The 26,676-nt window shown below is 37.9% G+C and overlaps 2 protein-coding genes across 2 annotated transcripts; one reads left to right on the forward strand and one right to left on the reverse strand.

The window, feature by feature from the left end:
- Window positions 1-7,097: 7,097 nt before the first annotated feature.
- On the reverse strand, window positions 7,098-7,730 carry LOC141826330 (uncharacterized). Its single transcript, XM_074713574.1, has 2 exons — window positions 7,615-7,730; window positions 7,098-7,524 (listed from the first exon to the last, which is right to left on the reverse strand). Exons 1-2 carry the CDS (start codon window positions 7,728-7,730, stop codon window positions 7,098-7,100), a joined length of 543 nt encoding a protein of 180 aa, XP_074569675.1.
- Window positions 7,731-24,671: 16,941 nt separating this feature from the next.
- LOC141826333 (ricin B-like lectin R40C1) lies at window positions 24,672-26,474 on the forward strand. The gene is made up of 4 exons (XM_074713576.1): window positions 24,672-25,277; window positions 25,445-25,567; window positions 25,691-25,919; window positions 26,185-26,474. Coding segments are annotated over exons 1-4 (927 nt in total). The 5' UTR covers window positions 24,672-24,704; the 3' UTR covers window positions 26,187-26,474.
- Window positions 26,475-26,676: the final 202 nt, after the last annotated feature.

The raw sequence follows: 26,676 nt of genomic DNA on the forward strand, positions 1-26,676 counted from the left end.
TCTTAGTGGCTACATATGGCTAATAAGTTCTGGCGTAGGATCTTGTTACAGAAAGCAAACGGTGAATTTTGACAGAAGAGTAGTTATATCAGTTGAACCATAGATAACCTCTTTGTCTAAACTATCGGAAGTTCGAACTTAGCAAGGGAATTGCCTCTACATTCTTAGCATTTTGAGGTTGGTCAGTGTTGAGTTTGAGGTAGAGTTATGTTGGGTCTTAAGTAGAGTTAGAATAGGCTTGTTTATGTTCACTTTATGCAATGGTACTTTTAAGTAGAGTTGGATTAATTCTAGGGACAGAGTCTTTTTCTGGTTCGTTTATAAAATTTTTGCACACTCAAAAACTTAATGTTCATTATCTCACTTTTAATCAGGTGGGTACTTTTAAGTAGAGTTGGATTAATTCTAGGGACAGTCTTTTTCTGGTTCGTTTATAAAATTTTTGCACACTCAAAAACTTAACGTTCATTATCTCACTTTTAATCAGGTGGGTAATTTTAGCTTCATTAGAATCTCCTCTTGCATTTTTTACTAGGTTAATAATGTAGAATTCAATGTTGAGGTTTTTACTAGGTTCGTTCATTAATTGCAGTTTGATACAAAGAGAAAGATAAATAAAAGCATTGGTTGTTTAAAGGTGTATTTGTTTATGTCAAGTAACCAAGCATCGGGGAAATAATAAATTCAAACAAATTATTCACTAATAAAGAGATTTGGTTCAAAGACTAAGCTCTTAATAAACTCGTTAAAATTTTTAAAAGGGTGAAATCTTGTGTGCTTGTTAGTTTCGTTGATATGAACTAGAAATAAATAAAAAATGTTAATAATAACATGTAATGTGGTTGATGTTCTTAGTCCTATTTTATAATATATTGATTTGTTAGGAGAATTATTTTTTGAGAAATCATTATAATGTTTTTTTTTCATTGCAAAAGTAGAGGACCTTTATAAGTAATTATTTTTCCTAATATAAGATTGCAATCCAAGCACAAAGAGAATAAAAAATGCTTACTTTTTTCTCTTTATGTAATATAAATAAGAGAGGGAAAAAGCAATTCTCAGTTTATGGGAATAAGCCTTGATTTTGAGTTCTAGGCGTCGTAAAAGTGATTAGAGACAAAATAAATAAGTGGACTCAAAAATTATTTGAGTTCTATATGTGTTAACATTTGAGTTCTTTTCTTGTGGTTATCATTGATAATCTCGATTATCTATTTAAGGTTATCAACAATGATTTTGCTGTTTGTGTAGCATCACCGTCATATTAGTAAATAGATTATAATTTTAGAATGTGATTATTTTGGCAATCTAAGGTTTTTGTGATTTCGGATGATAATGAAAATGTTTTTCATCATTGTTTTTTATTTTAAAATTGAGTTAATTGAAATAGATCGTAAAATTAATTAAAATTGAGTTAATTAATTTAATAAATTTTAATTTAAATATTTATAAATTTAAAAGAGATCATTTATTTTAAATTTTAAAAAATAAAATTAATAAATTATATCTATTAATTTAATAAATTATTTTATTAATATATATATTTATTTTAAATTTTAAAAAATAAAATTAATAAATTATATTTATTAATTTAATGAATTATTTTGATAAATTATTTTATTAAAATAAAATTAATAAATTATATTTATTAATTTAATGAATTATTTTATTAAAATAATTATTTTAATAAATTATTTTAGTAAAATATATATACATTTATTTTAAATAAAAAATAAAATTAATGAATTATATTTATTAATTTAATGAATTATTTTATTAAAATAGTTATTTTAATGAATTATTTTATTAAAAATATATAAATTTATTTTAAATTTAAAAAATTATAAAATATTTATTTTTTATTTTTTATTAATTTATTACCATCATTATTTTATTAATGTTAATATTAATAATTTAATTTAATTTATTCTGAAAATAAATTGAATCAAAGGTGGTATAATAAATATTAAACTGATTATGTTTTATTTCTTCCAAATAAATAAGTTAAACCAAACAATATAGATTATGCTTTACACTCTATAACTTTAGTTATATGATTACGATTATTTAAATAAAACACACCCTTAGTAACTTCTTCTAGTTGACTCCAATTGCCTAAACTAAAAGAAATTCCAAGTTTATGAGAATAGAAGCCTTGATTTTGAGCTCTTGGGAGTTCCTTCTTTACATGGATAACCTTTAGTAACTTCTTCTACTTGACTCCAATTGCCTAAAAACATATCTAATTGATTAAGTTGCAAAGATGACACCCTTGTTTTTCAATGACTTGTTTGTCATTTGATTGAAAACCATCCAATTGATTGTGCAAACATCTAGTTAGGATCAAGTTCTAGGTGACTCCAACGACAATGATAACAATTTTATTTACCAACGGTTAGTTTACAAGTCGATTGAAAATAATCTAGTAGATTACTCAAACATTTAGTCCATTGACTCTAGTGTTGGTGTAATAATGTCTCAAGTGGTATAGTGCGATCATGAGTTTTGATGTTCGAGCAAAGGACTTAAGTTAAATTTTATCTTATGTTTTGATATATGTTTAAGTGTGCATAGACTTGGTGGATACAACTTAGCACAATAGTTACTTGATGGTTTAAGGTCCCCTATGTAGATAAGAAGAAAGTGGTATGGGACATTCGAGGGAGTATAGGATGAGGAGTATCAAAGTGTAGTTGTGCTTGAGAATGAAACTACTTAATCGAAGTGTAAAAGATGACATGGGAAGAGTGTCGTAGGCTCAGTGCATTCGAGGGACGAGAAACTTGACAAGAGAAAATTGGAGACAAATTATGCAAGTGGAACAAGAAAGATGCATGGGGAGAGAGTTGAAGATTCGATGCATTAGAGGGATGAAAAGTTTGAAGGGAGAAGACTTCATGGCTAAAGATAATTTTAGCAAGTTAAGAGTTGAGACCAAATGTACTCAAGCAAGGATAGATCTTAATTAAAGCGAACTCAATCATTAAATGGATTATAGTTGATATGTTAGTTGACGAGATCTTTAGTTGATTAATGGTTGAGTTGATTGATTAGTAACTCAGAAACTAAGAGAATCATGTTCTTAGTTGAATAGCCGACTGGTGTCTATGACTATTGAGTTTTTAATTGATGTAGGTTGGATGAAGAATTATCTAGCGAGAAACAGTCACAATCCAAGTGAAATTGATCAAAGTTTGGAAGAACAATCATTTGATATTGATGATCAGTTGATTGATGCTACAAGAGACAAATTCAATGATACCATAATGGAACAAACAAACAAAGCTCTATCAATCAATCAATTGATGGTTGCTAGCACATCAAGACCATATCAAGATTTTGTTGTGGTAAGAAAATTTTAAAAATGGTTCGAAGGGCCATGCATTGAATACAACATTTTGAGCTACAACGTCTTATTGTTATTTTGTTATGCCTTATTGCAAAGCCCTAACACCTTTGATATAAACCTTCTATACTTTATGTAATTAACTTGTAAGAGATTTCTTTGCTCATGAAGGAGAAAATATAAAAGATTATGGGAGTGATTTATCAAAAGGATTATAGTATATTTCACTTGCAATTAAAAAGGACATTTCCTTAAACAATGTCCGATTAGGAGAAACCCAAGAAGGACAAAAGAGGAAGCTTTGATCAAGGGAGAGTGTCTGAGATAAAGTCTAAATTATCATCATTTGATTGTAGTAATATAATTTATAATGATATTCCTTGAGAGGCATACTAGAAATAATTATTATGATTTTAGTTCTCAATATTATGAAAATAGAAAATTTAATACTCCTTGGGTAAATTCTAAAGTTAGAGAAGAAGAATCTAGGCAAACAACTAAGAAAAGTAGACATATACGTAGGAAGAAAAAGGGCCAAAGGAGATATGAAAATTCTAGATTTAGGAAACTAAAATTGAAAAAATCAAACTTGGAGGACAAAGCATGAAAATTTAGAGAATATCCTTAAAAAGATCGTAAATGGGTCTAAGAATTTTAAGAAGAAACATTGAGGTTTATGTAGGCAAGGATCATTTAAGGATAAGAAGGTTTTGAGATACAAATCAAAGTTCAAAAGAGAATATGTCATACTTGACAGTCGAGAAGAGCCAAGTGGGTCTAAGATTGATTGAACGCTTAGCAATTAGTAGTTTAACAAGGAGTTGGTAAGAGCGAAGTCCAAATGGATCACGGTTGGAAGTCCAATAGAAAGTTGACAAATGCGAAGTTCAAGTGAGTTATGAAGGATCGAAACTTGGTATGAGACGTAAAGTCCAAATGGATCAAGGTTGATTAAATATTTGATAATGGTGGAAATCCTAACAGGTCATAGAAGATCAAATGTTGGCATGTGGATAAAGTCCTAACAGGTCATGGAGGACTAGATGTTAGACACAAGAAGTGAAGTCTTGATATGTCAAGATTGATCGAATTCTAGATAATGGTGAAATCTTGATAAGTCAAGGTTGATCGGATGTTAAGCAATGGTGAAGTCTCGATAGGTCAAGGTTGACTAGATGTTATATAAAGGAAGTCCCAACAGGTTAAGTTGACTTGGTGCTAGGCAAAGGATGTCCTGGTAGATTGAAATCAATCGAATAGAATTAGGCAAAGTAAGAAGCTGAAACAGAGGTATCAGTCGACTACTATGAAATAATAATCGACTGATGAATCCCTAAACTATGAATTCAGGATATGTGAGGGTTTAAGGGGGTTTGCAGTATGATCAATCAAATGTTGTGATTTATTAGTCGACTAAGGACACTATTGGAGCAAATAGAATGTCTAAAACTCAGTCAATCAATTCAATTGATCATCATAAGTCAATTGATGAAGATGACCAATCAATTCATAAGACTGTTGGAGCAAATAGAATATTTGAAAACTCGACTATTAGCTTGATTGATCGTCATCAATCAATTGATGGAGAGATTAGTTAACTATTGTCCTAGATGTTGAGATGGATGAAGTTGTTGGATAAAGTAATATTCTATTTTGATCAGAGCAATCAACTGATGGAACTATCGACTGTTGGGTGATTTTCAACTATGACCTGAAGCCTATAAAGGAAGGTTTTGTTGAAGATTTTGATGCTAGTTCTTAGAGGATTTTATAGATGAGTGTTATTGCATTTCTAACCTTCAGGAGGTCATCCAAAATAATAAGAAAGTTAACAAAGCAAGCTTCATTTGTAAAGTTATTTACTTTCATTATTTTATATTCATATCTTTATATTCTTATTCTATTGCTTGTAAGAATAGGAATTGTAAGAGATTTCTCTATCTCTAGAAAGTGTCTGACAAGAATAATGGTGATATCGTTAGGACTTTAAGTCGTGGAGTTCAAATTGGGAGTTCCAATCCACGTAAAAATTGATTTGTTGTGCTTGTGTTTTATTTGTATTATTTATTTATATTTCTGTTGCATATTAATCTCTTATAGATAAGCACAAGCAAACGATAAATATGATCAAAGCGAATTGCTATTCACCCCTTTTAGCGATGATAACGGTCCCAACAAACTTATCATAGGATGCAATTTGACTATAGAACCAATCCATGGTCTAGGAGTGGATGCAACGTAATAAGGGAAGCAATCCCTTAAGTTAATCTTGATGAAGCACTAAAGGCTAAGAGGGCCTTTAGGAAAGTATGGAGATTATCCCTAATGAATATCTTGTCAATCTAAATAGTTTTAATATGTATTGAGTTTCTAAAAGTGTGATTTCATCACACTAAAAATGAGTTTAGGATGTGTTAAGTATCTTCGGAATGGTAATCCACCCAATCATGACGATGTTGATACTTTGTGGTATCATTCGAGATATAGGGTTACCTTGATAATGAATATTTGGATCCTATTTTAGAAGGTTTTAGAGCATGCTAATATATTTGGATATATTAATTTGAGAAAATTGACATATTAAGGTTGAGTTTATACATTTGGATGGTTTATGGCTCTAGATTTATATCTAAAGAATATGAAGAAAGATTCTATGATAGAGCCTTGATAAAATGTGTCAAATTTAAAGATTTGACACATTCGATGGAGTTAGTTAACACAAAAGTCAAATTTGATATTTGACACATGATTAAAAATTAATGCTATGCTACACATGTTTCTATATTTTTAACTATTACATTAATATTTCATATATTATTATGCATATTGATATATGTCACATTGGTTATAGGCTTTTATGTTTTTATTATTGGGATGCAATCAAAGTCCCACATTGAAAATACATAAAAAAGATTATGAGTTTATAAAATGGAAGATATCTCTATTGGTATGAAGCCTTTTGGGTTGAGTCCAAAATATGAAACCTTTTGGGTTGAGCCCAAAAATAAAACTATGAAAGCTTATGTCACATTCAAGGATAGAAGTTCAATTAGGATTGTCTAGGTAAAATTGTATGATCATCTAGTTATAGGTTATATCTTGAAACATTTCATAAAAACTTTACGGTTATTTTTTTTAATCTATTGAGATACATAAAAATTAGTGAGATGTTAGGATGAATTAAGTTTAGGATGCTTGATGTAGTGCATATATGTGAACTAAATATTATCAATTGACACAAATTAGTTGTTGGTCAATCATGATGAAAACTTATGTATAAATAATGCGCATGTAGTCCAAGGAGCACGGTCGAAAATTAGCTTGAAAAATTATTTCAAAATAATTTTTGAAAATCTTGGCGTCGCCTACTAGGTGGTAGAGGTCACAATTGATTTGCACAAAATCTTGGTGTCACCTACTAGTCCTGATAGATTGTTTTACATCATGAGTTAGCCAAAATTTGATCTACACAAAATCAATCTTCACCCATTGTTGTTTTCAGTTGACTCTGAGCCTTTTGAATCAATTGTTATCTATACTAGTTGGCTTTGACACTTGTTAGTCAACTCGTGTCAACCTAACTAAGTTGACTCTATTATTACAAATTAAAACATTTTATTTGTTTGGAACTGTCTTAGTCGATTATTTGATCGACTAATTTTGTCATCGTAGCTTTTTATTTATGAGTTTTCTATTTTCAATCAACCGACTAATAATATTGTCAAAATGCAACCACGCAGACTTAGACCCGTCATTTGTTTCCGGACTTCGGCATCAGCACCACGTTGGAGAGCCAAGTAGGGAAGTGCACATCCTTGATATATCCGGCTTTCATCAACTTCTGTACTTCGTCTCGAATCACCTTGTTCTGCTCGGGGCCAAAGTGGCGTCTCTTCTGCTTGATGGGGCGAGCTCCCGACAGGACGTTGAGGCGGTGCATGGCTACGTCAGGAGAAACTCCCGTCAGATTGGCCGAATCCCAGGCGAAGACATCTTGGTTCCGACGAAGGCATTCAGCTAACTCTTGCTTCAGCTCAAATAACAATTCGGCGGCAACTTGTACGACTGCTTCCGGACGATCAGGACATATTTGCAGGAGTTCCTTTTCGGTAGCAGCGCAAGGGTTCGGCGCTTCTTGCACAACATGCACCTCTGCTCCTTGAGTCCGCCGAGTCTTCCTGGCTTATGTTCGGACTGAGTCAACGTAACAGCGTCTAGCCGTCAGCTGGTTGCCTCGTGCTTCCCCCACTAAGTCCCCCACCGGGAACTTGATCTTCTGATGGTAGGTGGAGACGACGGCGGAGAAGGCGCCAAGTGTCGGGCGACCTAGAATCACGTTATAGGAAGAAGGAGCATCCACTATGGTGAAGAAGCAGTACCTCATCCTCCGAGCCGGTTCCGTCCCAAGGAGATAGCGAAGCGAATCTGTCCGAGGGGGCGCACTTCATTCCCCATGAAGCCGTAAAGAGAAGTGGCCATTGGCTCCAAGTCCTCCAAGTCAATCTGCATCTGGTCGAAGGCTGACTTGAAGATAATGTTGACGGAGCTACCAGTGTCAACGAATACCTTGGATATCTCATAGTTGGAGATGGTGGCCTTGATGACCAGTGCGTCGTCGTAAGGAGTTTCAACTCCTTCTAAGTCTTGGGGCCCAAAACCAATGACAGGTTCATCTGCCTTGACTTCCTCAGGCCACACCACAGACTTCCATCTGTCTGCTATAAGCTTTCCTGGCCCAGTTGGAATCCCCGTCAGTAGCACCCCCTGTAATCATGAGAATATTACCGAGGGGGGCGTTATCTTAGTTGTCGGCTCGAGGGTCACGGGAGCCGGATCCCTGGCCTGCGGTTTCCTTCATTCTGCGCCGGGGGAGTGAACTCTCTAGGGGAACGGTGGCGCTTGGGGGCGGCTCGAGGAGAAGGTGGCAGCAGTGGAGCGGTGGCTTGATGATGAGTCTTCTGCCGGTGTTGAGGGGTGGTTACCGTCCCTCTAGAGCGCTGGTCCTCTGCCTCACGGAGGACTCGGGCATATTGATGGCAATCCCGAGTGTCGTGAGTTCTTGACTTGTGATATGCACAGAAGCACGGAAGCCATCGTGAAGGTCTGGATGACTGAGTGGGCCGGGAGTCCACTGCTTGGATGGCACGAGGGCCACCCGTTTGTCTAGCCGGATGTTCCGGCTCTGGCCTTCTGAGTGGTTGAGGTGGTTGGCGATGCTCGCTTCGAGACAGCCGGAGCGGGCTGTCGACTCGGACCGCCGTGAGAGGAGGTGTCGGCATTCATTCGCCGAGCCGATTGAGCTTCTTCCACATGTATGTACTTGTCGGCTCGGGTCATCAGCATATCGAAATTCTCCGGAGGCTTCTTGATGAGCGATCGGAAGAAGTCTCCCTCTATCAGCCCTTGTGAGAAGGCATTGACGAGGACTTCTGAAGGAGCTGCTGGGACTTCTTGTGCTCCTTGATTAAATCTGCGCAGGTAGTCCTTTAGTGACTCTTTGGACTTCTGTTTGATGGCGAAGAGATCCATCACCGTCTTCCGGTAAGCGCGACTGGTGGCGAAGTGCCTTAGAAAGGAGCTCCTGAAATCGTTGAAGGAGCATATGGAGGCTGGCGGCAGATGGTTGAACCAACGAACCGCAGCACCAGCCAAAGTCGTTAGGAAAACCCGGCACTTGATGGCGTTAGCATACTGATGCAGGGTAGCAGCATTTTCAAACTTGCCCAAGTGATCTTCCGGATCAGTTGCTCCGGTGTAGTCCATGAGTTGAGGGGCACGGAAGTGGCGCGGGAGTTCTTCCTCCAATATCCACTGGGCAAATGGAGATTTGTGAGAACTGCTGCCTTCCTCGGGACCTGGACCCTTGCCACGTGGAGGGCGTCGAGGTGGGGTCCGGGCAGCTGCGGATTCTACGGACATCCCTCCGTAATCTTCAAACATGTACGGTTGAGGTGGGCCCTGGGCCTGATGGGCTTGATGGGCCTGATGGGCCTGCTGAGCTGGAACTTGATAAGCTGGGGCCTGATGGATCTGAGCAAAGTGGGCCGGAGATTGGTGGGCCTGAGTATGGTGGGCCTCAGTGGGCTCAAACAACCGACGTACTGGGGCCGGCGCCGGCGCCGGTGCTGGTGGTGCTTCAGCGGAAAAAGAACGAGGTCTTGAAGGGCCAGCTGGTACCTGTTGCTGTTGTTGTTGTGGCTGTTGTTGCTGCTGGGAAATCGCCAGGACGGCGGCGGCCACCGCCTTATTGAAGTCTTCTTGTGTCATGGCGACGAAATAAGGTTGAGGAGGCTGGGGAGGTTCGTCCGTCGGCATCTCAAATCCGGGCGAAGATACGTTCCCACAGACGGCGCCAAATTATGTTCCGGTTGAGAACTGCTTCAGGACACGTCACCGGACCTCCTCGTTGTTGGCTTTGAACAGTAGATGATGATGAGGGACGATGGCAGCTTCACAGTCGCCGGAGACTTCGCGGGAGTCGATGATGAACAGCAACAGCTTCAGAGACAGCCTGCAATCACAGGGACCGTCAGTAGGAAGGCCAGGGGGAGTGCCCTGGCGCGACCACTCCGACGATCAAGTCAGGGACGGAGGAAGAAGACGATGAACAGTAGAAAAGAAAGAGTAGTTGAGAGTAAAGTGCGAGAGTTCGAGAGAGATACCTGTCGGAGCGGAGTGGTCTTTTTAATAGGAGATGAGCGTGCATACCTGTCACGTCATCATTTAAGGAATGTCCCATCATGATTAATGAAGTGGCAGGAATAATCGAGTTCCTTGTCCCATCGCCGGTAAAGCGTTATGTTGTCACCGTCCGAAAAGGCAGCGGGGCAAGCCGCAGAGAGATAGTATTAAATATAGGGGTGTGGGCTTGTCAGAAAATCATGATGAGGTGGGCCAGGACACTGTGAGGAGTGTAACGCTGAGGTGGCTGGGAATTTCTCGCCGTGTCATCGCGTCCGCCGTGGCAAGCTGGCCGAAATACAAAAATCGCGCCTCCCCCTTTCGTTGCCGCCTCCCCCAGAACCATCACGATCCTCCTCCTCCTCCCTCTACTTTGCTCTGCGCCGGTCGCCTCTCTCTCTGCTCTCTTCTCCTCTAATCGCCGTGCTCCCTTCTCCCACTATCCGCCGCCGCGCTCTGCTCTCTTCTCCCTCTGCTCGCCGTCGCACCCTTTTGTTCGCCTCTCCCCTCTCGTCGCCCCCCATCGCCGCCGCGCTCTGCTCTCTTCTCCCTCTGCTCGCCGTCGCGCCCTCTGCTCGCCTCTTCCTCTGGTCGCCCCCCATCGCCGCCGATCTCGCAGCTCTACGAGAGGGCTGACGACGCCGTCGCCTCTCGTCCTGAGAGAGCTCGTCGCCTGCGTCGCCTCCCCATCCCGATCGCCGCCGTCGCCACGTCCCATCGCCTTCATCTAGGTTTTAGGGTTTGCTAACACTAAATCCCCAAAATCGCCTTCCCGCCCCAAAACAGGAGCTCCATGCCGATCAGAACGCCTTGCCAAGTACAACCAGGCAAGTGATTTTCGATATCCCATCCAATTTCAGTTATCTTTCTTCCTGCCCTAATTAATCCAGTGTCAGTTTACACATTCAACAAAAGACATCCAGCATGTCAATTGTTAGTAGAAATCTTAGATCTTCTAATCGCGAATAGTATTTACTCATGATATAGCACCTGACATGAAATAATTTGACGCGTTCCTGATCTTGCTGCCCGCAGCTTCTTAGGATCGAAGAGGAGCTTGGCGATGCAGCAATTTATGCCGGTTTAAAGTTTAGGGCGCTGGTGGAGCCTTACTAGGTGATGCTAGATCAACCCTTGCTTGTCTCTGCTACTGTGTGAGTTTCTGGTTTCCCCAAGTTTTGTGATGCCCACGTTGTTACATACTGTTTCATGCGGTGGGCAAAATAAGTGGCAATTTTCCTAATCGAACCTAGAAGATGTTCAATGATGGGATTGCCTTCTTGTGTTTGCTACTCTGTTCATTTTGCTTGCTTTGAGGATTTTAGGAATCATTTCTATTGAGCTTATGATTTTGTGCCATGATTTGTTTGCCATACATGATAAAGCTTCTCGACATGTGCATTTGATTCTAAATATTCTTGGTTTTTTTTCTTGCGTTCAAATATTTCAATTCTGTATTATTATTATTCTAACTTCTTTAGAAATTTCAGTTTCATAAAATAGATTTCCCTTACGAAGATGATCAGGCAATTAATAATAACATGCAACCAAATTATAATTTTTCAAAATTATATTTAAAAGTTAATCCAAAGTGCATAAAAATTATGAGTACAATTACTAAAAAATCGTAAAAATGATGTATGTTATTTATTATCACATTACATGCATTTAATAATTTTCCTTTTTAATCAAGGAGGAGTTGAGTTATAGAGGCATGCATCTATTTCTTTCAAAGAAAAGTTTGTACTCTTTTTTTCCCTCAAAACTCTTATTTTTTCTTAATTATTTTGGATTTCCAAAGGGAATTTGTGTTGTCTATTTGATTTTATCTTATTATGGAATTTCGAATAGAATTTATTTTAATTATACAAAGACAATTTACACATCATCATTTTGTACTTCTATTATAAACTATAAATCATAACTAATGAAAGAATAGCTAAACTGCCACTTCCATTTTACAATACTCGATCTAATTCAACTTGCTTTTCTGTGTCTAATCTGCAGCTACCACCTATGGCTAAAGACAGATCCTGGTCGCGTAAGTTGCAACCTCAGTCTCAAGATGGATCATGATGTGATAAAATGCCAGCCTTTTCTTTTCGCAAGCTCTCGAACACTTGTTTGAACCATGTATTGGTAGTTGCCGTGCATCATTACTGTAACATGTTACATTATGGAATTTTATGTTGTGGTCTGCTAAGAACAATGGCAACTTCCGCGTGTTTTCTTCTTAATTAGAGTGACACTACTTTTTCTTGCTACAATGAGCATGTTCAATAATTCCAAGTTGGAATGGTTGTTGTGGTCTGCTAAGAACAATGACAACCTCTGCGTGTTTTCTTCTTAATTAGAGTGACACTACTTTTTCTTGCTACAATGAGCATGTTCAATAATTCCAAATTGGAATGGTTACTTTCAGGTGCCACTGGTATAGGACTTCTCAAGCCGATGGGCAGTGATAGGTATTAGGTTCTATTTCATAGATACATTAATGGTTCTCCATGAACAGCACATATATGCAATTTCCTTGTTTCATACTATTCTTGTCTGATTCATACTCATCTAGATGGTTATCTAGATATCTGTGTCTCATAATCATTACAGATTTTCTCTACACGTATTATTCACAGCACGCATATGTATCAAAATGGATCATGCTCTTCGGATCATCAGCTAAATTTGGACTTCAATATCAATACACTACAATATTTTTATTGGGGTATCCATCGGAGTCTTTAAACGCTGATGCATTCATTAGCTTTTTGGAAACGAAAATCAATCATGCTATCAAAATCCTTGATTTATCAACAATCTTCAACGACACTATTAACAAAATTACACTGGTACAGATGTGTCATGGGGACTGCTAAGTCACATAAAAGAATAAAAGTAAATGGGAATATTAGCAGATGATAGTTTTTGACCCAACCCAACACAGAATACAATTTTGTGGTTGAGAATAATCAAAATCAATCGTGCTTGGCTTGAAGAAGGCTTGTGTTTCAGTTTCAGCTTCAATTTTGAGATGTTAAGTGATGAGTAATCACTCATGAATTTGGAGGATTCTGATAGCACCAATCCACGAGAAGCCTGGCTTGAAGAAGGCTTGTGTTTGTTACATGACCGGCTGATGTAGAATCATCTATTGTTATAGATCGATTAGATCCTGATGGTACTGCAGGGAGTTGTCTTGCTGTTGGGCAGAGCTTCTTCAACCGTTGAAACCCCTGCAAGTACAAATGTCCATGCAAACTGCAACTTACAACTTGGGAAAACAAGAGAAACTATGAAAAACTGAATTGCAGAGCAGAATAGTGCAGCAAGTAACCAAAAGCAGGAAGTTGATTATGTAACAGAGAACAAAGAGGCAATTAGATCACTTAAAAAACAAATTTATTCATTTTCTACCAACTTTAAATTTGTGTGTGTGTGTGTGTGTGAACTTACAGGACAATGGGAAAAAGTTTTTAAAAAAAAAAGCAAGGAAAATTCTAAACACGAGCAAAGAATTCTGAACTCTGTCCATAATGGGAAATCTTTCCAACATCTTATTTCATTGTCTTCTTCCTTGTAGGAAACCATGGAAATTAACTTCCATAAATTGTTATCTCAACTTCCTCGTAGGAAACTTTTCTTTTGCCTTACACCACTGGCCACATTGTTATCTCAACTTCCATAAATTGTTTCATCAACCGGCAAGCATCCTCATCAGATTTGGTAAAAGCAATATGTTTCAAACAGAAAAGAAAAGAAACGCTTTTGGATCAAATTAACGAAGCAAGTGTTGGATCCATAGTAACGAGACAAACAAAAGAACCAGAATAATCAAGTATTGATTCTGAAGAAATATTTGAACATCATCGATTCTAATAAACTGCTTCAAAAATCAACATTTTTGAATTCAAATAAGTGAGAACCGGTCCAATTAATTACCTAACCAGAACCAACGATGATGTTGTTGATCGGAATAAAAACCAGCTTGACGAAGAACCCAACAAACCCCATCACTGTTTCAATTTGGAAACCATATGCTCAGACTTCTGTTATAATGAAAGAGGCAAACATCAGCTAGAATAAATAGATGAATAGCAAACATTGAAATAAAGTTATTCTCCACAAATTAATTTTTTTCCAGTGAGCTTGTGATGAATGCATCTATATAAACTACGACTAGATTTAAGGACATTAACTTTGAAATTTGTGTGGTTCTTAGAAGTTAGATAACCAGTTAGAGACGATAGCATTCCTGGTATATTAGAACACACAGAAAAAAGATGTAACCAGCTATGCTTCCTCAAAACGAGAGGATTATATTCGTCTGCACTTCACAGGCACAGTAGCATAAAAAAAATGCAAATGCAAGCTTTGAAAACAAAGTAAGCAACTAACCTGCTCAGAATAAGGCAGATACTTGCCATCAAAAGTAACAACCACTCAATCTTTTCCGTCAACGCCCTTTACTTTGTTAACCAAACAGTAGAAATCTATAGCCGACATACTGAAATGTAAAACCAGCCATTAAAATATCAGTTCCCTAGGAGAGAGGAAGAAAGAGGAGAAAATAGCTTGAAGGAAAAGAATCAGAAGAGAGGTGAACCATCATGAAGCCAATGCAAGAAGTCATATGTAATTTTATATTATAGTAAGATTTCACAAGTCTCAGTAGGTGTGAAGAGGCAATAACTTGCCTCAAAGCTAGCATGCAATAGGCAAATTAGTGTACACAAATCTGCTAGAATCCTAGGATTGACTGTGAATCTTCCTCGGCATTTGCAGTTGATAATTATTTCTATAACAGATATGGTAGGTCATTTGTGTTGGTTTTATAAGCATAGACTTCCAGGATAAGTTTGCTTAAGCATTTCAAACTTTCAGCAATATGGCTACTTGTAGCCAGCTGGTTTTACTTGTTTGCTGAGTAATGAGATACATCCAACGATAGAAAATGATAATACCAGTTAATTAATGGCTCAAGACCTCAGTAGTACACAATTATTGATCCTCTCACCAAGCCTGATAACAAGTTTTCTTTACAACCAGTTTTTTGAATTCAACCCAATTACTTGGCAGACAATGCAAACCACATAGTTAACCTTGGGCCTGATTTAATATTAGGAGATTTATTCAAGGTCAGTAGTCCCTCAAGTAGGAATGCGTTAATTGTACACAATCTACATAAGGCCATTCAAGGTCATTCAAGTCACAAAGGAAACAGTATCAACAATATAACACAAGATAGGCTTCAGATTCACTTACATGCCATCACCAAATTCTTCATTAATGATCTCTTTGATGCTTTCTCCAAAATGCATAACTGCTTCATTTAATCTAATAAATTAAAAAATAATGGGTAGTGTCAATAGACAATTCTAAAATGGCATAAACTAATATTGGTAAATGAAATGGGAATGAATGATGATAAAGAAAACAAATATTCCATACAATTAGCATACCTAGAGATTATAATTCCCTATTCAAAAGCTTTTCAGTCTCCAATTTTATACCACAAACAACCAGTTATATCCTTCAAAAATAAATGAAAGAATAACACTGAGATTGACTAATCAAATCCAAAGACATTCCTTCAAAAATTAAGACAAATCAAAAGCTAAGAAGCGATTGTCCTGGTTGCAAGTGATATGGAACCAAGTGCAGGGATTCACAAGCGTCGGATCCCAACTCTGAAGCACGTTGTCAGGATCCGAAAGACTCTCCCGCAGCGCGAACAGAGCATCCCCTCGGAGTTGGACGAGACCGACGACTGCGAGAGCAAAGCCGCAGAGAGGCGACGGCGGAGGCGGAAAGCCTAACCTCGGCGACGGCGACACAGCAGAGAGGCGAGCATGGGGTTTTAGGGTTAGCCAGCGGCGACGGACAACGGGCGACGAGCAGAGAGGCGAGCGTGGGGCGACGGGCAGAGAGGCGAGCGTGGGATCGGTGAGGGACAGGGACGGGCATGGAGGCAACGATGGAGGCGGAAAACCTAACCTCGGCGAGTTTTTTGACAGCGCGATTCGCTTGCCACGCGACGGTGAGAAATTCCCAACCACGCGCACGAGAGGAGCGCCGGGCGAGAGAGGGACGGGACGAGAGCACGGGACGAAAGGTTTTCTTTTAGGGTTTTCTGCCACGCTCTTTAGGGTTTCCCGCGTCGCTCTTTAGGCGCGAATAAATTTCGTTCCGATTTTCGCTTCGCCACGCTGCCAGCCACGTCGGCAGGAACCGCACGATGCCAGCTCAGAATCGCGGATGAGTCGCGCAGAAGCGTCGCGCGGGATATCAATTCCCTATATATATATATATATATGGGAAGAAAAAGGGCCAAAGGAGATATAAAAATTCTAGTTTTAGGAAATTAAAATTGAAAAATCAAACTTGGAGGACAAAGCATGAAAATTTAGAGAATATCCTTAAAAAGATCATAAATGGGTCTAAGGATTTTAAGAAGGAAAATTGAGATTAATGTAGGCAAGGATCATCTAAGGATAAGAAGATTTTAAGATACAAATCAAAGTTCAAAGAGAATATATCATACTTGACAGTTGAAAAGTTCAAGTGAGTCAAGATTGATTGGACACTTAGCAATTAGTAGTTTACAAGGAGTTTATAAGAGTGAAGTCCAAATAGATCATGGTTGAAAGTTCAATAGAAAGTTGACAAATGCAAAGTTCCAGTGGGTTATGAAGGCAAACTTGGTATGAGACGTGAAGTCAAAATGGGTCAAGGTTGATCAAATATTTGATAATGGTGAAAGTCCTAACAGGTTATAGAAGATCAAATATTGGCATGTGGATAAAGTGTTAGATCCAGAATCCATATATATTTCCACAACGGTACGATATTGTCCACTTTGGGCCCATGCCCTCATGGTTTTATTTTTGGATATTATCCAAAAGGCCTCGTACCAATAAGATATTTTCTATCTTATAACCCTAGGATCTTTTCCATATATTTCTAATGTGGGGCTTTGATTATTATCCCAACAATCTACCCCTCAAACAAAGGACTACTGGGAGCCCCTCTTTAACGGTCTCAATAGACCCTTTATTGGTACAGATCCCAACAGACCTGCCTCCTTAACGGTTCCAACGGACCCCTTATTGGTATGGATCCAACGGATCCGCACCCCTTAATGGTCAACGGACCCCTTACGGTACGGATCCCCGGATCCGCCCCCTTAACGGTTCCAACGGACCCCTTATTAGGAGCCCCACCACATGGACCCGCTCTGATACCACTGTTAAATCTAGATGGAATCCATATATATCTCCATAACGGTACGATATTGTCCACTTTGAGCCCACGCCCTCATGATTTTATTTTTGGATTTTACCCAAAAGGCCTTGTATTAATGAGATATTTTTCATCTTATAACCCCAGGATCTTTTCCATGTATTTTCAATGTGGAATTTTGATTGTTATTCCAACAATCTACCCCTCAAATAAATGACCACTAGGAGCCCCTCTTAACGGTCTCAACGGACCCCTTAACGGGACTTGCCCCCTTAACAGTCCCTACAATGGACCCCTTATTGGTACAGATCCCAACGGACCTGACCCTTTAACGGTCCCAACAGACCCCTTATTGGGGCTCTCACCACATAGACCCGCTCTGATACCACTGTTAAATAAGATGGAATCCATATATATCTCCACAATGATACGATATTGTCCACTTTGGGCCCACACCCTCATGGTTTTATTTTTGGATTTTACCCAAAAGACCTCATACCAATGAGATATTTTCTATCTTATAACCCCAGGATCTTTTCCATATATTTTCAATGTGGGATTTTGATTGTATCCCAACAATCTACCCCTCAAACAAAGGACCACTGGGAGCCCCTCTTTAACGGTCTTAATAGACCCTTTATTGGTACAGATCCCAATGGACTTGCCCCCTTAACGGTCCCAACGGATCCCTTATTGGTACGGATCCCAACGGATTCCCCCTTATTGGTCCCAACGGACCCCTTACATAGGAGCCCCACCACATGGACCCACTCTAATACCACTGTTAGATCCAGATAAAATCCATATATATCTCCATAACGGTACGATATTGTTCACTTTGGGCCCACACCCTCATGGTTTTATTTTTGGATTTTATCCAAAAGGCCTCGTACTAATGAGATATTTTCCATCTTATAACCCCAGGATCTTTTCCATGTATTTTCAATATAGGACTTTGATTGTATTCCAACATGGTGAAATCTCGATAAGTCAAGGTTGATCGAATGTTAAGCAATGGTGAAGTCTTGGTAGGTCAAGATTGACTAGATGTTAGATAAAGAAAGTCCCAACAGGTTAAAATTGACTTGGTGCTAGGCAAAGGATGTCCTGGTAGATTGAAATCAATCAAATAGAATTAGGCAAAGTAAGAAGATGAAGTAGAGGTATCAGTTGACTACTATGAAATAACAAGCGATTGATGAACCCCAAAACTATGAATTCAAGATTTGTGGGGGGTTTAAGGGGGTTTACAATATGATCAATCGAATGTTGTGATTTATTAGTCTATTAAGGACACTATTGGAGCAAATAGAATGTCTAAAACTCAGTCGATCAATTTGATTGATCATCATAAGTCAATTGATGAAGACGACCAATAAATTCATAAGACTGTTGGAGCAAATAGAATATTCAAAAACTTGACTATTAGCTTGATTGATCGTCATCAATCAATTGATGGAGAGATTAGTTAACTATTGTCCTAGATGTTGAGATAGATGAAGCTGTTCGATAAAGTAATGTTCTATTTTGATCAGAGCAATCAACTGATGGAACTGTCAATTGTTGGGTGATTTTCAGCTATGACCTGAAACCTATAAAGGAAGGTTTTGTTGAAGATTTCGATGCTAGTTCTTAGAGGATTTTGAAGATGAGTGTTATTGCATTGCTGACCTTCAGGAGGTCATCCAAAATAATAAGAAAGTTAACAAAGCGAGCTTCATTTGTAAAGTTATTTACTTTCATTATTTTATATTCGTATCTTTATATTCTTGTTCTATTGCTTGTAAGAATAGGAATGTAAGAGATTTCTCCACCTCTAAAAAGTGTCCGACAAGGATAATAATGATATCGTTAGGACTTTAAGTCGTGGAGTTGGAATTGGGGGTTCCAATTAATTTGTTGTGCTTTGTTTTATTTGTATTGTTTATTTATATTTTCGTTGTGTATTAATCTCATATAGATAAGCATAAGTAAACGACAAATATGATCGAAGTGAATTGCTATTCACTCCTCTTTGGCGACGCCAACAGTCCCAACAAACTTATCATAGGGTTCAATTTGACTATAGAACCAATCATTGGTCTAGGAGTGGATGCAACGTAATAAGAGAAGCAATTAATCTTGATGAAGCCACTAAAGGCTAAGAGGGCCTTTAGGAAAGTATCAAGGGAGATTATCCCTAATGAATATCTTGTGAATCTAAATAGCTTTAATATGTATTGAGTTTCTAAAAATGTGATTTCATCACACTAAAAATGAGTTTAGGATGTGTTAAGTATCTTTGGAATGGTAATCAACCCAATCATGATGATGTTGATACTTTGTGGTATCATTCAAGGTATAGGGTTACCTTGATAATGAATATTTGGATCCTATTTTAGAAGGTTTTAGAGCATGCTAATATATTTGGATATATTAATTTAAGAAAATTGACATATTAAGATTGAGTTTATACATTTGGATGTTTTATGGCTCTAGATTTATATCTAAAGTATATGAATAAAGATTCTATGGCAGAGTCTTGATAAAATGTGTCAAATTTAAGATTTGACACATTCGATGGAGTTAGTTAACACAAATGTCAAATTTGATATTTGACACATGATTAAAAATTAATGTATAGATAGGATAAATTATTCTATGCTACACATGTTTCTATATTTTTAACTATTACATTAATGTTTCATATATTATTATGCATATTGATCTATGTCACACTAGTTATAGCCCTTTATGCTTTTATTGTTAGGATGCAATCAAAATTTCACATTGAAAATACATGGAAAAGATTATGGATTTATAAAATGGAAAATATTTCCATTGGTATGAGACCTTTTGGGTTGAGTCCAAAAATAAAACTATGAGAGCTTAGGTCACATTCAAAGATAGAAGTTCAATTAGGATTGTCTAGGTAAAATTGTATGATCATCTAGTTGTAGGTTATATCTTGAAACATCTCATAAAAACTTTACGGTAGTAAGATGTTAGGATCATGAATTAAGTTTAGGATGCTTGATGTAGTGCATATAATTGACACAAATTAGATGTTGGCCAATCATGATGAAAACTTATGTATAAATAATGTGCATGTAATCCAAGGATCACGGTCCAAAATTGGCTTGAAAAATTATTTCAAAATAGTTTTTGAAAATCTTGGCGTCGCCTACTAGGTAGGTGGTAGAGGTCACAATTGATTTGCACAAAATCTTGGTGTCACCTACTAGTCCTAATAGATTGTTTTACATCATGAGTTAGCCAAAATTTGATCTACACAAAATCAATCTTCACCCATTGTTGTTTTCAGTTGACACTGAGCCTTTCGAATCAATTGTTATGTATACTAGTTGGCTCTGACACTTGTTAGTCAACTCGTCTCAATAAGCTTGTAGGCTTAACTCTTGTGCTATATTGATATACTCGACTCATTTCCATGAAAGTTAATTCTTCTAGATAAGATCTTATTCAAAGATTTAATATTTTGAATTTATAATTACCTCCACTGGCTAACTAAGTTGACTCTATTACAAATTAAAATATTTTATTTGTTTGGAACCGTCTTAATGAATTATTTGATCGACTAACTAACTATCAGTTCAATCGATTTATCTTGTATAAATAAGTATTAATTGATTGAATTGTCATCGTAGCTTTCTATTTTCAATCGATTTTTTGGTCGATTAATAATATAGTCAATTGAATGCAACCATTAATCTACTGACTCATTGACTTAGCTAGACCCTGATACATTTGTTTCATTGTCAAGCCTTCTCTTAGATACATATAATTATGCCAGTGCTACAATGTAATCAATGAGAGAACAAGGAAGGAAGGAGAGAATTAAACTTACATACCCACTTATGTGTTAGCTTTATTCAACTCTTTTTATCCTCAAATAAACTTTTAAGTTGACTTAACTTGGCTCCAATCAATTGCTCTATTTAACTAGTTAGAGTTATGAAACAAATCAATTCATGCATAATGAAGCAAATTAATTCGTTAACAATCTATTATATGACGGGATAGGATAGGACGGGTCGGGCTACCAACTTGACGGGTTAGAAAATTTCTAATTCAACCCAACTTAAGGTGGATTGCGAGTTAGGCGGATCAACCCACGGATCTGTCAAAAAATAAAAAAATATAAAATATATTAAAAATTTTAAGTTCAGATAATAGTTTGAACAAGTCAAGTTAAAATTTTTAAATTTGGATTGCGATTTAGATGGGTCAACCACTAATTTGTTGAATTTTCTCCTTTAATTTTAAATTTTAAAAAAAAAATTTCTCAACCTGCGAACCAATCCACGTGGGTCGTGAGCCCATCCATGCGGGTCGTGGATCTAAGCGAATCGATCCACTTGAATCCACCCTAAAATAGATTGATAAAATTTTAATTCAACATGCTTAAATTGTTTGATCAGATACGACGGATCTAACCTAAATTGATGGTTCTATATCTAACGACTCTTTTAGTCGGTTCACTATAATTTTAATTAATTAAGCCATTTATTGCATAATTCAATTTTCTTTAGACCAATCAATGGTATTATTTCGAACTTTGTCAGGATTTAGTTGTGTGCTAGTTGACGATAAGTTGATTATTAAGTGGACTCAAATCTAAATTTTCTGTTTGCAAGCATACCATCTTAGTTTACTTTATAATTGACTCATTAGACAAGTCAATTGAGATTAACCTCTAATTGTAATTGATTGATCATGTGAACAATTTAAATGATCAAGTTATTATCTAAGTCAAATACTCTTGGTATTCAAAAATACATACCACTTGACTCTCATAAGAATTATTTATTAAAATATTACTTTACCTATGAGATTATCATTTGTCACAATGTTAATCTCTTAGATCCATCAATTCTTCGATTTGTTTCAATTGCCATTTTTTGCTCGTTCATTTATGTAGTTTATCTTTTTTTAAAAAAAATATATTATCTTCTGCATAAGGTGAAATTCATCATCCAGCGGTCCCACATGATTGGCCCTACGACCATAGGACTGAGGGGGAAAATTGAGAAATTACAATTAGCCACAACGAAGGAGGATATTGTCTCGGCTTCGTCGAAATCCGAACCCTTGTCCTCTTCTACAAGTCTACTCTGTCATAATCAACTCAACTATGCCTCGAAGGCTATTAAAACTGTATTGGATAAATTCATCTCAGTCAACAGCTACATGTTGCTAAGAGGACTCGAACCCGAAACTTCAGGCAACACATGTCTCTATGCTTACCACTTGGAATAAGACACTTCGACAAAAATTATATTGGGTAAACTTTTTGTAGTGATCGCTCCCACCGCCAAAACGACCCCATATCAAAAAATCTCTCAAAGGATTTTTTGGAGGTACGGTACTACTATGTTGATAAGAGCCTACTGCCGAAACAACACATCAGTCAACAGCTACATGTTGCTAAGATGACTCGAGCCCGGAACCTCAAGCAACACATGTCTCCATCCATACTTACCACTTGGGATAAGGCACTTCGATAAACCCTATTATCTTTTTCTTCTACAAAAGGTGGCATCTGCCACCCCAGCGGATCTCACACGGTCGGGCCCATGACCATTTGTGAGGAGGTAAATCGAGAAACTACAGTTGATCATGATGGAGGAAGATATTACTTGGCTTCGCTGAGATTCGCTTGCCCTCTATAAACCCTATTATCAAACTTTGCTCAAGTGGTTATCTCCTATCGAAGTTCTCAGTCCCTTGGCTTGGCTACATTATGGTCTCAACTTAATTCACATGTCATCATTCATTTATTCACTTATGCAGGCATTCGGTAAAATTTGAAATCTCAATCTCATCCAGGACACATTACATAAGTTTAAAAAATTTATGACATTGGCTCATTTGTCAGGATTCATTTGTACTTTTCGATTTATTTTGATGACAGATGGAAAATTTCTATGGGATTGAATCGGCCATCTTCAAGATTAATCGAATCCTAAAAGTTAAATATCTAGATTATTAAAAAAATAAAAATTATCATCTCAATATTTTTTTATCTCGGAGCCCCTTGAATATTTATTACTATCTCCCATCTTTAATTGACTTTGAGCCGTTAAGCTATATCAATTTGTCCAAGTTAAAATCATCAACTACAGTTAGAGCTGTCAAACTGATCAATCTATGATGAAACGGATCAATCTGTCAAAAATCTATCATATAACGGGGCAAAAGCGAGGGACGGGTCGATCCATCATCTTGGTGGATTAGAAAATCCCAATCCAATCCAACCTAAGACGAGTTACGAGATTAGGCAGGCCAACTCAGGGATTTGTTAAAAAAATTTAAAAAATTTTTAAATTTGGATTATAATTTTGACAAGTAAAATTAAAAATTTTAAATTTGGATTGTGATTTAGACAGATCAAGCGCACTAGTCTATTAAATTTTTTAATTTAATTTTAAAATTTTTAAAAATAAAATAAAATTTCTGAATCTATGAGCCAATTCAAGTTCGTCACAAATCAACTCAAGTGAGTCACAAGTCTAGGAGGATCAGTCCACTTAAATCCATTGTAAAATAGATCGATAAATTTCAATTTAATCAATCTAAATTATTTAATAAGATAAAATCAATCCAACGTATTTAACTAAATTTACGGCTTTAATTACAATTCAATTTTGTAGGCATCCTATTAAATTCCTACACAATTTAATATATAATTAACAATTATTAAATCTAACTTAAATTTTTTATATGAAATATTAAAACAACTAAGTTGAATATAACGATTTAAACTCTAATTGTACTAATATCTACAAAACAAAAGATACATTACTCCTCAAAATGATTCATCATGTCCCCGGGGCAATGGTGCCACGGTAGGATATTCAAATTGTCATCCAAACACTTACGATTCGATCTCTAACTATGACATATTTATAAAAATTTTTTTTTAAATAAAAAGCACAATCAAAAGATATCAAGCATCTGAGCTGGTAGTCAACCATCCCTAGAAATAATGAATAAAATTAATTAAGATTTATCATCAAAATAGTTCATCATTATAATTGGGTTCATCATCGGAAATTATGATGCATATTTAATTTCAGTGACAAACAATAATCCTCGGGCGATATTCGTGGTCTTATCGTGGGGGTTCAATTATTTTGAAAATAAAAAGTAAGATGTTTTACGCGGTTAAATAATGTTGTATGTAATAATTAAGCGGCCGACATGATCTCATTTCTGTCAGTGAGATCCCATCAGCCAATAATGAGTTGGACACCCGGCGCTTTAACACTAGACCCTCACTGGATCGTTCGACGCGTCATCCGGATAGAGGCATCATTGCGGACAACCATTCATCGAGTCACCCACGTTTTTTCTCGCGCGGGACCATTCCCTGCGCTATATACCGAAAAGCATCGACCCTTTTCGTTGCATACCGGTTTGTTGCGATCCGCTTCGTCCCATGGAGTTCCCCTTCGGCCACCACCGACGCCGCGACGACGAGGAGGAGGAACAACCCTACCCGCCTCCTGGTCATCACCACGGCCCCGGCCACAGCCACAGCCACGGCCACCAGCCCCCTCCCTCCTACGGCGGAGAGGAGGAAGGCCGCCGCCCCGCCTACCCTCCTGTCCACGACGTCCCGCATCATGGCGGATCCGGCTACGGGGAGCATCAGCCTCACCCTCCTACCTCTTACGGATACTACGGAGGAGGAACTGGATCTGGGGATAATGAGTACGGCCGCCCCAGCTTCCCGCCCGTCCAGCACGTGTCGCACGAAGGTGGGGGCGGCTATGGCGAGCCCCGACCTCACTCTTTCGGTCATCATGGCGGCGAGCATAACTATGACCGACCGCCATCGTACTCTGCTGGAGGCTGTCCACCCGGAGGCCATGGAGGCCGGGTGGAAGAGCCTTCGAAACTACGCCAGCCGACGGTGAGGATCTTCACCAGGGCGGATGAAAATTACTCCCTCTCCATCAGGGATGGGAAAGTGGTCCTCGTCCGTAACGATCCCGGTGATCAATATCAGGCATGGATTCCAAACCGCAATCTAATTTTGTCCTCTTTTTGTTTCTCCTTTGGCATCTAGATCTTGAGCTAAATTCCTACATCTTCACCTCGAGATCTCTGTTTTGCTTAGGGTTTGTCTTTATGCTTGTATTTTTATTTATTTGTTTCTTTTCTTATTGCTCGCAGCACTGGATCAAAGATATGAGGTACAGCACCAAGGTGAAGGATCAAGAAGGTTTCCCAAGCTTTTGCCTCATTAACAAGGCGACCGGAGAAGCCCTGAAACACTCCATTGGAGCTACACATCCTGTAAGATTGCATCTCGAATAATTTTCTTCTCCTAGATAATATTTTGGGCGAGATAATTTCTTCCTTTAATCTTCGAAGACAATCTATTTATCTTTTGTTCCCCCAAACTGAGATCCGTTGCAGGTTCGGCTGGTTCCATACAATCCTGACTACCTCGATGAGTCCGTGCTATGGACCGAGAGCGGGGACACAGGCAACGGCTTCCGCTGCATAAGAATGGTAAACAACATTGGGCTGAACTTTGACGCTTTCCATGGCGACAAGGACCATGGCGGAGTCCGAGATGGAACCACCGTTGTGCTTTGGGAGTGGCTCAAGGGCCATAACCAGCAGTGGAAGATTGTTCCCTACTGTAAGTGCTTGGTTACATGTTACCTATTTCTACATGTTGCTAAATAACATTCGAATGCAGAAAATCCAATAACAAAACTAAGAAAATCCAGAAACAAGACAGAGTAAAGATGGATGTAGCATGATAGAGAAGTGAGGACGACTGAAATTTCATGAGTCAGCCAATCGTCCTTGCTTGCTGCTCCACCTAAAACAATTGAATTTAGAAAATACTGAATCCTCTACTCTGCATCAACATGCTCACTCTTTTACTTATTGCAATGCAGGAGAAATGGGATTTTTCAAAGTCGATTGACGTTTATGTTTCATCATGGATTTCTCTTATTGCACTGAGAAAGTTGGTTTGCACAAATAAAAGGTAGGGTGGCGTCGAGTGGAGCTCGCTTTTCCCTCTTTACGCTAGTGTGCTTGTGTGTGATGGGGCTGCAGCTACTGTATGTTTTTTCGCTGTACCATGTGCCTTTGATGGTTATGGAACTGGAAAGACATTATTCTGGTTCGGATTACGATATGTGTATGTTTGGTGTAGAAATAAAGAATCTGTGTTCTGTATTCATTACTAGTGTTGATAAAATTAAATATCGATGTTTGAAGCAGAGTCTTTATCGGAGTCTGGACTTAGCATTGGAAGAAGCACAAAGAAATGGCAAGATGTCAAAACTTTCACCCAACTTTATATCAGCTGTGTCACAGCGTTTTAGTCGAGTTGAATCAATTTTTCATCTCACTGGCCTCCACCATTTTGAACTCTGTTTAGG

This window comes from Curcuma longa, chromosome 4 (genome assembly GCF_044706935.1).
Source record: "Curcuma longa cultivar G26 ecotype Majalengka, Jawa Barat chromosome 4, ITB_CL_G26_1.1, whole genome shotgun sequence".
NCBI lineage: Eukaryota > Viridiplantae > Streptophyta > Magnoliopsida > Zingiberales > Zingiberaceae > Curcuma > Curcuma longa.